Source organism: Diceros bicornis, chromosome 3 (assembly GCF_020826845.1).
Source record: "Diceros bicornis minor isolate mBicDic1 chromosome 3, mDicBic1.mat.cur, whole genome shotgun sequence".
NCBI lineage: Eukaryota > Metazoa > Chordata > Mammalia > Perissodactyla > Rhinocerotidae > Diceros > Diceros bicornis.
In genome coordinates this window covers 21,812,633-21,826,985 of record NC_080742.1, presented here as the reverse complement: position 1 = coordinate 21,826,985, position 14,353 = coordinate 21,812,633, and the positions used below count along the sequence as shown (strand labels likewise).

The window sequence follows — 14,353 nt, the reverse complement described above, 5'->3', positions numbered from 1 at the left end:
GTTAAAAACTATAAGGAACAGCATTCTGGGACTTTAAGCAAATTAGCGTAATTTTAAATCAGGTGATCAGAAATAAATAGATGATATGCTGTGTTTTTAATGCTACAAATCTTACTTCATTGAGAATAATTGGTAAAGTAGACTTTTTATTTTAAAATTTACATCTCTCAGGAAATCTTTAATTTGATTTTCACCTTTATTTGCAACACACATTGTTGATTCTTGCATTTTGGTCCTGAATAAAGTTTATTAAGCTTATTGTAAGAATACGACGCACCAATTAGCTTTTCATGCTTAGCTATTAACATTTCATTCAGAGGCCGGCCTGGTGGTATAGTGGTTAAGTTCAAGGACTCTTCTTTGGCGGCCTGGGGTTCGCAAGTTTGAATCCTGGGTGTGGACTGACACACTGCTCATCAAGCCATGCTGTGGCAGTGTCCCACATACAAAGTGGAGAAAGATGGGCACAGAGGTTAGCTCAGAGTCAATGTTCCTCAGCAAAAAGAAGAAGATTGGCAACAGATGTTAGCACAGGGCAAATCTTCCTTACCAAAAAAAAAAATTTCAAAGTGTATGGTTTTCATTGAAATTCCACTTTTATAGCTTTCCTTACAATGATAAGTGATCCACCTTCAGATCATTAAGCAATTTATTGAAATTCTCCTGCAATTAATTTTAGGCATAGCTCTATGCACATACACTAATTTATCCTTAGAATCATGCTAATTTCTTAGTTCTGTCTAATACAAAGTGAACTCCTACCTTGAAACATTCTTTCTGTTTAGATCTCTGGGGAAAGACTGTTTTATTTTGTTTGTTTGGTTTTTTTGACAAGCAAATGGAGTGAGGGTGGGGTTTAGAGCAGTTCATGTTTTCTGTTCATATTTTTGCATTATTTATTACCTATTATAATCATAGGATTATATAAAGAGGACATATTTACATGCAATTATACCATTGTCCCATAGTAAAATAATATTAGAGATGCTTTAGGTATAAGACACAATAGTCATAAAATCAGGATGATTAAATTTAGAGTTCTCCCAACAATCAAATTTTCAACTGAGCTTGCTAAATTTTAATCAACACATTTTCACAAGACATATTTTCCTATTTATCATCTTTGTTTCTGATACATTTGTGGTCATCTCTTCAAAATTCTAAGCCTTTTGTTAAGAAAATATTTCTTGGACAGGAGTTTTAATATTCTTAAGTCTTAAATGTTCCACAAGGAGCATTTAAATCCTTTTCCCCTTAACTGGCAAGACCCATTCTATCATCCACTAAAAGTGACTATGCTTAGAACATAAAGCGTCACATTATGATTGGATAAAGCATATTCAGTATTTTGTAGTAAGAAACAAACTGTGAGCATGAATAGGCTTGTAATGTGGTTTCCTTTACAGTTGAAAACATGTAGTACCACTGTTGGCCTCCACGTGGTGCTAGTGTTATGTACTGGGACATAACAAGCCAGAACTACCTGGTAACGCAAAATAACCACTCACACTGCCCGTCAAAAATAATGCCAATAATGAAACAACAGATTCAAATAAAAATCACTATACCTGAAATCCTGCCTTATGAAAAATCTGGCTCATGCACAATAATAGTTTTGGCAAATACTTTGTGGAAATTATAGTAAAGCTAAAGAAAAGTGATATGAAATAATGAGTTTAGATTTCTTGTTTCATCTTTGGGATCTCACCAATGGGTTCAACATCACATTCTTTTTGTCTAGGTATTGTTTTCTCTCTCCCATGGATGGTTATTTGGAATGGTGTTAAGGAAAGGAAGTCCTTGGGGGAAAAGAGTCTTCATAGGACTTCTGCCAGGTTTTTTCTTTGGTCATTGTGATTCTTTTGAACTCCCAAAATTCACTTTCATAGCCAAAATATGATTTATTTTGAATATTCTGATTTTCTGTCAGATTCTTCACAACTTTAAAGGTAGTGTTTGTTTCCATTTATTTTAATGTGAAACAGGTATATTCATTGAGTTGATGGCAGCTTTATGTGATATATAAAATTTTATATCCATCTGCCAACTGTATGACAGTTGAAGATACTATAAAATATTACAAAATATTTGGACTTTTTCTTAGTTTCTTGCCAACTGACTAATAGAAAATTGCACTGGCTTTTTCTAAATCCTTCCTCTTCTTTCATAATGGGACACAATTGTTTTCTTCACTTTATGCTTCCATATTGGCCATTCATCCTCTGTCAAGACAAAGTGAACAACTAAAGAAATGATCCATATAATTAACGGAAAGAAACTGATTTTTGGTCTCTAACTATCTTAAGCCATATAGAGTGCCTTGCAAATATCACACACTCAATAAATATTTATTAAATAAATTATTCTATGCCAACTTGTTTGGTCTTGCTTTGGCAGTGGTAGTTAAAAAAGAATGGAGATCACAGAGAGAATGAAAGAAGACTTCAGACCTGAAATAAAGAAAAGTTTAAAATATTACATTAAATTATCCCTTCTTTCCTTTCCTTCCTTTCTTTTTTAAAAGTAACTAACCCAAAAACTGACCTTGAAAAAGTTAGACCACTTCTTGCCAGGAAAACAGAAAATAATGGTGGTATTAATTCTAGAATGAGATTCAAGAAGCCAGTGGATGGATAACTTCTTTACCACCGTTTATGACATTTATTATTGGTCTCATACTGAATCCGTTTCTTATGTGGACTAAGTATAAAATGTTGTCTTTCGTTTAGGTACATTAGTGGTAACATTGTTTGAAAATGTTGGAATCTTTTGGACTAAATAATATAAACATCAGTACTATTTGTAAGTGATTTATTACCCTTAAATCCTTTTTTGGAAACTTCTTTCTTCTCCTGTAGCCGTAATTAGAAATGTGTGTGTTTGTGCAAATATACATATATATATTTCCACAAATTAGAATAACAATTACCTGACAATTTTTCTTAAAATACCTATTTGTTGCACAACTACTATACTTTTCCATATGGAATAAAGACTATTAATAGAAAAAAAACCTTTTTGCTTAGTTACCTTAGCAATTTGTTCCATAATAATTTTGCTTACTGTATTTAGCTCCAGTGTGGTGTCTGATTACCAAGCTAAGAAGACTCTAGTCAAACCTAATAGCCTACAAGGGCCAATATCTAGTCAACTTAACAAATCACTGAAATTTGTGCAGCTGAACACTGTAACCTGAAATGGAATGAACAGAGCATGCTCCACCATCTGACACAAGCTCGGGTGGAAGGTTTTATTTGATGAGCTCAATCACAGAGGCTGATTGTTGACTGAAGTACCAACTGCCCAGAGAGGCCATTATTTTAAAACTATATACAGTTCATTATTAAAATTCATTAAAGATAAGTTTCTGTTAGTGTAGTAATTTGGAAGAGTCAATATGAAGTCTTATTTAGATAATATTCTCTGAGTAGACAAGTGTGATGGTTGGAACCCAGGCCTTGGAGTCTGGGTTTAAAATGGCACTTCTGGGGCCGGCCTGGTAGCACAAGCGGTTAGGTGTGTGAGCTCCGCTGCGGTGGCCCGCGGTTCGCCGGTTCGGATCCCAGGCATGCACCGACACACTGCTTGGCAAGCCATGCTATGGCGGCGTCCCGTATATAGTGGAGGAAGATGGGCAGGGATGTTAGCCTAAGGCCAGTCTTCCTCAGCAAAAAAAAAAAAAGAGGAGGATTGGCAGATTTTAGCACAGGGCTGATCTTCCTCACAAAAAAATAAAAAATAAAATAAAATGGCACTTCTGTTGCTTACCAGTATTTCACCTCAGCAAGATACTTAACATCTGTACCCTAGATTCTTCTTACGTGTAAATGGCAATAAAAATATTTTCTATTGCACAGGGCTGCTGTTTGGGTTAAATTGGATTATATATGAATGTGCATTGCACAGTGCCTAGCATATAGAAAACAGCAGATTAACATTATTATTAACATAGTAGTCATTATTTTTATTCCATTAAAATGCAATTGTTTTGAAGTACAGTACTAGGTGCTGAGGATACTGGTCACGTGTTATGAACAACTCACCACTGTTACCACCAATAACTCACAAGTGTATGTTACAATAGACATTTAACCAATAAATTACAATATATTGTGAAAGTTTCTGTTACATTTTTGAAAGCAACTGATTGGAGCTCTGCCTTTTTTAGGAATTCTCTATGACCCATAAGGAAGAGTATAGGGAAACCTCTCAGGACCTACAAATTAAAGGACTTTTCAGAGTTAATGACACACACAATTTCATTTTGACATAAAAAGGGCATGAGAAACATTGCTGCTCTTTGATTAAAATCAATTAAAGCTGACATCTGGCTCAAAATGCTTCTTCTGCTTTTCTTTATCGTCAAGGACCTAAAAGAACATTAGACCTAGTGTAAGTCAGAAACGAAGAATTCAAAATTCTATAAAATACAAATTTTATGTATTTTTATTTTTTTGAATAGATGGTCAAAATGGAAAAATAAAAAGCCTATTTATTGACTTGCTAGCATGTAAATGATGACATCAGAATGGCATCAACCAAACCTCTTTCGGGCAGACGACTGGACTGGATCCTGGATGGTATTGCTTGATGGGATGCCATTCTCTGGACTACTCTCAACAACATACAAATCAGGAGTATTTAGTTGTCTATTTTCCTCATCTTCTTAAATCACTGAATGTGGGAAATAGTCATCAATCCAAACTTCTGGGACCCTCACAGATTCTGTGCTATAAGGCATCTGAACTGACTGACCCACAAACGCATCAGCAATCTTGGCCTGTAAACCCAGCAGTAGTGCCGGTGGTAGCGGCAGCAATAGCAGGCTATGTTGGTGGGACGTTTGAGATGCTCCAGATAGAGGGGCTAGCAGGAGGAGAAGAAGCATTCGTGAGCCTGAAATGCCATCACCACTGTAGAGAAAGTTTATCTTTAGTTCTAAAGAGGATCATCATCATTGCTATTGTGATATTTTATTTATTAATGGTTTTAATGAGAGTGTTCTTGAGATGTAGTACTATTTGTTCACCTATGAATACTGTCTATGACATCATTTTTGCGAACAGTGTTCAACTGGAAAAGCTAAGGGCATATCCCATTCCATTCTAAAAGTGACATAAGGAATCACTTTGCCTCTTCCTTTGCCCCAGGTATCCGTATCTCTCGCTGGCTGTATTAGTAACTTCTGCTGAAGTAAGCTTTAGTGACAGGAAGGAATGCAGCATCAATGACTTATTGATGCTATATGTTTGTCCAAGAGCATGTTTCCCAAAGCACAGTAGGTAAAGAGTATGCAGTTAGGAGAGTTTATGTTATGCTGTGGTAACAAATAAACCAAGTAGCTTTAAAATAACGTATATTTAGTTCCTGCTCATTTAAAGTCTGCTGTGGGTTTGGGTAACTTTCCAGGGCAACTATCCCCAGTGAGGTGATTTAATAATCCAAGATGCTTCAATTTCGTACTTTCGCCATTTCAGTGTAAGGCCCCCTCCTTTGCTACAGAAAGGACTTGAAAGAGACAGAATGGCTTAGGAGTATTTCACTGCCTCAGCCCAGATGTGACACACATCACTTCTGCTCACATTTATTTGGTCAGAAATTGTCAAATGGCTTCACCTAACTGCCAAGGGGCTGGAAAGCATAGTCCTCCATATATACCTCCCATCTTCCTGGATAGGAAGCAAAGAAAGAATGGATATTTGGATGTGCTTAAGGGCATTAGTAAGTACTGTGTCCCATAGTATGTGAGATAATTTTGAATGGTACAGAGATAAACTTTTACAATTTTTGTTTGTTTTCACGTGTATTTAAAAAATATAAGTAGCACATCAAGCCTATGAGGTAATGGTTTCATTTTATATAAAATTAAGTTAAATTTTAGTTATAGATACTATGCTATTATGATAGTGAAACTGGCAAACATGTCTAATGTTTTAATAACACTGACATAAAGAAACCACTGTAAAACTCAAATTTTAGTACATACAACTTCAGGCAAACTGGGAATATGAGGTGGGGCACAGGAATTTGCTCTTTTAACAAGTACACCATGGGATTCAGCCTCAAGTAGTCTGGGACAACGTACTGGGAAGGATTGTTTCAGAGGCCATTTGCTCTTCTGCTGTTAAAACGGGAACCAGTGATAGAACCCACCATGGGGGAGCCGGGAACTCCTGATGAGTACTCAATTCTCCTTTTATTCTCATGACCATGTTGTGACACCAGTAACAAAGGGCTAAGATTTTGGAATGAGACGTTTGACCTGGCAGGCAATACCTTCAGAATTGCCATTTCCCTTTTTACTGGTTTTCCATGTTGTCTAATGTTCAACCTGGCAGTCTAGCTCCTCTCAAATCACACATAATAATAATGACAGATATTGTTGCTAGTCCCAAAGTGCTTCAATTCACTAAAGCTCTTCATTCACTGTTGGCGGTAAGTCAGTTTTGTTATTTTTTTTTTTTAATTTTTCCATTTCCGTGTTTCCCAAGGCTACTTAGAAATTTCTCCCAAGTAGGATGACTTTGATCTCTTGATTTATCTATAATATTCTTGGTTTGTATGTGATTATTACTAAAAGCCTCTTTTACTCTCGAAAAATATCTTTTTTGGATGATAAATTATGTGGTGACCCAGCTCCTAAGGGTTCTTTTTTTAATTTTATGATGTGAATGACCGATTTGGTCCCAAAGACTCTTTATTCCATTGCTAGTGGCTAAAGCCACATGGGGGTAGCTGAGGCAGTGGCTAGTTCCGGATGTTTAGTATTTTTAATAGTCTTTTTTTTTTTTTTTTGGGCATCATCTGTATGTTTTCTATAGGCTAGAGAAAAAAGTAGAAGGTAGAAGGACACAGAGAGGAGTTAAAGGGAATAAGAAATGACATTGATGACTGAAGGATAAACCAAAGCGCATTTTGAGGAACCCAAAGGAACTTATTATTCTGGCAAAATACCCTAACCTAATCTAAAGGATGACATGTAAAACTGAAGATGAATCTTGGTATGTAGCTCGCATGTATGTAACCGGCATTCATAACATTTATTTTCCCATAGACATTTAATGGTGTGAATTTTGTATCCTAATGAATTGGTTGTAATGTCTGACATTGCCTCAGTTCCACAATAGAGTTAGAAGAGGCACTGCACAATCTTAAGTAGAATTTCAGTTGCATGAGAATAGTCATATATTTGTAATAAAAGTTATATGCACCACATTTATTTTTCCTGGAATCCTTCCATTAGATAACACATATAAAAGCTGCTGTTTACTTTCTAGTTACTTAAATTCTGGAAGAAAGTAAGAGAGGATTCCAAAAGTACAGTATATCACATTTAAGCAACCTTTAGGTCTGTAGCTCATCAGACTGACTTTTAAAATATGCAAGCACCTACAGAGACCACCCCAGGTTAAAAGTCTGTAAATACTTCATGTTGTTTTACTGTTAAATAATGTTTAGAGTTTGTTATCTTTTGTAGACCTTGGAAATCTAATTATTCATAATATCCAGTGACATTTACATTTTGCTAAATATACTCTACTTGTTATAGAACATATCCACGCTTAGGAAAATGGGTAGAGAACGCCTGACTACATTTGCTTGTATATAATGCAAAATATCAGAGTAACCTACGTTATCTTTTTGTTATAATTACATTACTTGAAAAACATAATTCTCAAGAAGTGTCCTTAATAATTACCATTTAAAATACAGAATAAGAAAAAGTTATCATAGTCTAAATCATTTGTTTACCATTTAACTCTCAACTAGCAAATCAAATATCTATTCAAGTTTATTGGTATCTTAAAATAATACCGTTCATTACCATGCCAACAGCTACAGAGTGTTTGGTTTAGTTTTTGAGATTGATTGAAAGTAGATTGTAAAGTTGACCGATTGCGTTAAGCTTATTTACACAAACAGTGTCTTGGAAAATAAACTCTGAAAGTGCGTAGCAGTTGAATCCTAAGGTATCTCACCTCCTGAGTTTTCTAATACCTGCTTTACTGGGATCTGTCAGATAGAGAATCTCAACTTTACCATAGTTACCTGATTTAGGAAAAAATTACCTCAAAATTTAATTATTCTTAAATTTAAGGTGAAATTATGACTTGCTTTAAAAAAAGCATTTACTTTTAATTAATTTGCAGAATTTGCCTAAGAAAATAATTTGTTGGGTCGAACACATCTATGAAACAATCACAGATGACATTTTTTTTTAGGCTCTTGAAGCACACTTTCCTTACAAGAATTGAAAATAACATTTCTAAGATGTAATCAATATAAAAAGCCATAAATGTGGTAAAAAAACAATTTCAGTAGAAACTCTGAAAAAAATCTATTTGGGTACTGGATAGTGACAAATAGATTATCGAAAATAAATTTTTATTTATTCAAGAGTTAATCTTGGTGAGTGAGCATTTAAAAGCCCTTCCTGACACTGTATCCTCTTCTGTTAAATATTCTTAGATAAGCAGCCTATTATGTATCATTCGCCCTCTTGATTCCCCCTTTCTCATCAAAACGCGGACTTCTCTCCTGCTGCTGAGTGACGCGGGGCCAGTTATACAGGATGGGAGCAGGGCACGTGGACCAGAAACACTTCCTAGAAACAGCAAGTACGCTGCTCAACCCTGCCTGAACTTTCCCTGTAAACACAGCTCGCTGACAGAACGGCATCCCTGCTGGGTGGGTCCTGCAACTCCTGGAGGGAATGGCACTTCTCGTTTTTAATTAGCAAGGTGAAAGGTGAATTAAAACGAGCTGTTTGGCAAGTCAGTGCAAGAGGCTGACTTCTGAGAGGCTTCAAGGAGCCAGAAGAGAAGAGCTCCACGGGGGAAGCGAGTGCTCGGGGTTTTTTTCTGAATGAACCGCTTGCAGAAGTGACTAAAAAAAATACAGTTTCTTCCTGAATCTACCGGCATAGTTACCGAAGAGAGCTCTAGACAGGACATGGCTCTGAAGACTCATTCCTTGGAATGTCCTCTTGCTCCCGGCTTATAAACAACTGTCTTGCGGAAGGAAAGGTTTTACATATCCAAATACAGCCTGACAAATGGCACTTTGGAACTGTGCTTTCTGATGACAACGCGTTCGATTTCTGACAAAGCCTCTCTCAAGCTGCCCCTGGAGGGGAGTCCTAAGTAAAACTCAAACCCGCCTTCAAGTGAGGATCGGAGGGCTTGCACAGTGAGTGAGCACGGCAGCATGGCATCGGCTGGGCACGTTATCACCTGGCTCCTGTGGGGTTACTTACTGGAGCTTTGGACAGGAGGGCACACAGCTGATACCACTCACCCCCGGTTACGCCTGTCACATAAAGGTAGGTCACCTTTTCAGATCCTTTTGTTGAAAAAAAAAAAAGAGAAAAAAATTAAAGTCATTTAACATAGATCTTTGATCTTCATAGACTCTTAAAATGCACCTGAAAAAAATTATTGTGGAACTGACTTAAGATTCTAAGTATCTTTAATTAATGTCATACTAACCACATCTGAAAATAGTGCAAAATCACATGCCAACTTAGAGATGTTATTTTTGTCTTGTAAATATTAGGTTTTATTAATGAGAAGTTTGCTCACTAGCAGACTCAACAGAAGAAGGTGGGAAGCAGGTTGTAAATAGCCTTGAGGGGCTGAATCTACCAAGTTAGCAGTGGGTATTTAAATACCAATTTGTGCATTCTGGGAGACAAGGACGTTGGGGAAGGGCTTAGAAATAGAGGTGCAATTGGTTTTTTTGTTTTGTGTTGTCCGTAATGGGGATGAGAGGAGGAGAAAAGAAAATTCCTGAGAAGCAAAATGATTCCTTACCCATGAGAACAAAGTCATCACCATGTAATTAAAATGACTAACAGCTGATATAAATGAGCTTTCTAGTTGAACTGATTATTAGAAATTTTTGTGGGTGTGTGGCAAAAAAATACTCAGAGTTTATTAGCAATCCTTGTAAACTGATTTATGTTGATTAAAGTATTAGATACTATTCACTAGTGTCTATTCTTTCTAATGTAAATTCATATTGCTTAACTGAAGATCTATTAGAGAGTGCTTAAATATTTTATTCTGCAACTATGTCTTGTAAAGCAGCATTTAGTCATAAATAAATGACCAAAAGGTTGCTTTTACATCAGGACAGTAGAAGTCAGTCATGAATAGGTTTGGTGATTCTTCTTGTAAACAAACAAACAAACGAACAACAAACAAAACCCACCCTCTGAGATAGTGACTTTGCTGACTTAAAAGTAATTTGGAATAAATTTTCAGGAGAGAAGTATTTATTATCATTAACCATTGAGACAGATAACAGATGCAATAATGAGAATTATGTGAGAACCATTTTTCAATTGTGTAAGCTTTTAAATTGTCTCCCACTGTAGAAAGAACAGAAGCTTATATTTTAAAAATATAGATGTAATCTTTACCAGAAGAAGAAACAAAAAGAGAGGCCTCAATTTTATATGACACGATTGATCTTTTTGTCTTTTTATTGGGCAATCATTAGTTGACTTTGACTATAGAAATTTCTCATTTTTAGAATAGCTAAAACCTATGGATATTTTCTTAGTTTAAATAGATTTCCTATAACACTCCCCAGTAGGTAATGTAAATTTAAGAAACACATTGACACTAAATTTGTAAAGTATTTAAAATATAGTACCTAGCATTAGCACAAATCATTTGATTTGAGAAGATGTATCCTGGTATGTATCAAAATGCATATTTCTAAAAAATTATGATCAAATATATCAAAAAGTAAAAATTTGCTGTGATGGAATATGGACAAATAAGGATATCGGGAAAAAAACATAATAAATGGATTGTTTATCTTATGTAGACAAGCAGTCAAGCTGCCAGTTTTGGCAAGCTACCATTCTGCTGTGCCTGGCGTTAACCTTATACCTCATTATTAAGGGTACTTGCTTTTCAATAGCTCAATGTCAGTACTTTTCAAAGATATTTCATTTTAATATTTCATTATAGAGCTTATAATTTGGTCAGAGCATACCAAAACTTTCTAATGCAACTAAATGATATGCACGATATTGTTATCAGGCTCATCTTCACTACATCTCTCTTAGTCAAAAGAATGACTGTACCTGATTTTATGTTGTGTTAAATGCTGTGAGAGTGGAGCTGCTGGTATCTGTATGTACACTAGACTGAAAACTCCCACGAGATTTCCCTTTGCTTTTCTTAACCTTCTGATTTAATGGCACTAGCTGAGTATGTGCAATATTGTGCTTTTATACGAAGACAGTCTGGAGTTACCTGAAAATAGAATGTTCTCACTTGTGCAATTTAGTTAGCAAAGTCAGCTAAAAGATCACACCGGAAATGCAACCTGAAGCAGCAAACTACTGCACCACAGGTGCCTCAGTGAAAGGAAAAGCCCAGGACTGTCAGAACAAAATATTAAGTCCCATCAATACAATATGAACAGTCCATTTACCTCTCTATACCTGGAATTCAATGAACATTTTAGAGGAATCCAAAAACTAGGAGTAGGATATTGCAGAGTATAATCTTTTGCTATTTTAAATGATATCAGTAATGGTATATTTTCAGTAGTGGGTGAATTAGGTGATTAATATTATAAATGAGTACATGGATCTTCAAAGGAAGAGGCACTAGATATAAGTAACACAGCACCTCTGCACTACTGCCCGACCCCAGCAGAGAAATCCAGTAGGCTCCCTGGAGGTGGCCTTCTGGATTAATCCAGGGATTCATTTCATACCAGTGGTCTATGCCATGTAGGAGAAGGACAAACATTTTTCTTATATCCTCCATTATCAAGATGGCACTTGAGACCACAAGCCTAGTGTCTCTTCCAGAAGAGGAGAAGAAAGTTTGGGTGTCATATACAAAACTTGAGTTAAATTACATAAAAATATGTTCAGAAAAATAAATGCCCAAGAATTGCCCTTTTCCTCTCTCCTCCATCTTTCTCTATCTCTGGAAGTGGCATGTTCTTAAACAGAGCTTGAGAGGAGGAGACCATTAGGACTAAAAGGGATAAAAGGCAGAGAGGGAGGGAGACAAGGTAGAAAGTTGGTATCAGATATGGAGCATCTTCTATCTTATTTCCCATTGCCCCCTACCTACAGTGGGATAATATTGAATTCTTCCCTCTTCCTATTGAATATCGGTCTACTCCAATAGTAAGCAAATATGCCAACTTAGGGCAAGCCTAGTGGATAAAAAGATGAGATATTTACTCTCGTTGAGGCAATGCATATATCTTTTAATGTTATTTTGCAAGTATAAGAAAAATGGGGTTAACAAATAAAAATATAGCAAAGATTAAAATGCCAGGACACTGTCCTGCTCTGTAATAATTTTCATTCAAGATTTGAGTTGAGATTAATTATATAAGGCAAATATTTAGAAGTTTATGAATAGTTATGAACTATAGCCAACTTTATAGCCAATACCCTAAAAAGGGTAATATTGATGTGATTCATACAAAATTATAATATTCTACCCCAAGGATTTCCTCATGGCAGAAATCCTCATGGCAGAAATCAAGGAAAGAGAATGAAGCAGGAAGAGTCTTGGTGGATTCAGACACTTCCCTCTGTTGATATCTGTTCTCTTCTTATCTTTCACCATCCTGCATTGATGAGGTTACAGGGAAGGCAAAAATAACCTTCTTGATAATGGAGCTCAAAGAAGAAAACAACAAATGAGAAAAGCCCCATGTCAAAGAAGAAATCCCAATGCACATAGAAAGCCCTGGAAATTCGATCAAAGGAGTTTGGCAGATGGAGTAGGTGTGCAAAGTCCCAATAAGGAACAACACAATTGCAGAAGCCAAGGAGAACGGCTGCGTTAAGCAGAGGATGTTCTCCCAGGATGTTTAGTGAAGAGAGAGATAGCGAAATAAAGGCATAGATATGGCAGAAGATCATTTCTAAAATATGTTGACATTATAAATGTAGATTTGAGCATTGAATATATATCCATACATATAGAAAGTGGGATAGAGAGTGTTAATTAGTCTATCTGCATCTGAATATTATAACCAATTAAATATAGATTTGTCATAGTTCAGAGAGCTCAGAATTTGAAGTCAGAGGTCTCTATTCTGGCTCTAGTCCTTCCACTTATACTAATGGTAATTGTCGATGCCTCAGTTTCCTTAATTTGAAAATAGGAATAGTAATGGTGCTTTCCGTGTTTATCTTACTTGGTTTTTGGGAGGATCACATGGAACAACAATATCTGTGAAAGCACTTTATAACCTAAAAATTATGTTACTAATGTTTCCTGAAGACTGATATAAATTGAGAAGATTGGAAGGAAACATGTCCCAAAGACAATAACCCTTGGGAATAGCGTGAGTTTTGCTATCAGTAAGTGCTGGGATAATGCTAATATAGAAAACAAAAGAAGTTGGTCTTAATTAGCATAAAATGTATGGTTTATCCCAATAGATTGCATTCACTGCAAATCCCATTAGAAATGTATACATAGGGGCCGGCCCCGTGGCGCAAGTGGTTAAGTGCGTGCTCTGCTGTGGCGGCCCGGGGTTTACCGGTTCGGATCCCGGGCGTGGACCCACGCGCCGCTTGTCAAGCCATGCTGTGATGGCATCCCATATAAAGTAGAGGAAGATGGGCATGGATGTTAGCCCAGGGCCAGTCTTCCTCAGCAAAAAGAGGAGGATTGGCAGATGTTAGCTCAGGGCCGATCTTCCTCAAAAAAAAAAAAGAAAGAAATGTATATATATACCTTTGACCTCTAGTTATGGTAATTTAGAAGATGATTACGTCAACTGTGCATTTTCCAAAATTCATGGCCAATATTTTTGTTATAAAAGTGTACATATATCCATTTATTACACATATTTACACCACACGTTTTAGAATGTTTTTCATTTATATGAAAAGAAATTGAGATAGAATTCTAGAAGAGCACAATGATAAATAAAAGTTTGAAATGACCATCCTGGAGGCTGTGGTATTTATTTTATGTCCAGAGCAAATAGAACAGAGGCATTGACTGAGCCAGGTTTTCCTGACCCGGCTCGTAGCTTTGGTTCCTCAGGCAGGAACTGTCAGGTATTATCAATAGTGACGTTAGTCACACATGGCTGAGTGGTTAATAAATAAAAACTGGTCATATGGCATGATTCATAAAGAAAGTAGTTAAATAGGACCCAGGAGTAAACACAACCCTTCATGCTCAGCTCTTCGTCAGGGAGAGTCAGTGAGAATTAAGTGGTAGATTTATTAAGAAACAGTTTATATTAAAAAAAAAATTGGGTAGTATGAAAGGATTAACAGTATGTTTTGTTGAGTTTTGTTTACGCAAAATATGCATTCTGTAGAGAAAGTCTATGTAAGGAT

General features: G+C 36.2%; 1 protein-coding gene across 1 annotated transcript in view; it reads left to right on the top strand.

Moving 5' to 3' along the window:
• The first annotated feature begins 8,670 nt into the window (after positions 1 to 8,670).
• SEMA3E (semaphorin 3E) overlaps positions 8,671 to 14,353 on the top strand; it is a 250,643-nt gene continuing 244,960 nt past the window's right edge. The window contains exon 1 of the mRNA XM_058524644.1: positions 8,671 to 9,322. Within this exon, the coding sequence (XP_058380627.1) occupies positions 9,208 to 9,322 (115 nt within the window). The 5' untranslated portion in view covers positions 8,671 to 9,207. The remainder of the gene's footprint in view (positions 9,323 to 14,353) is intronic.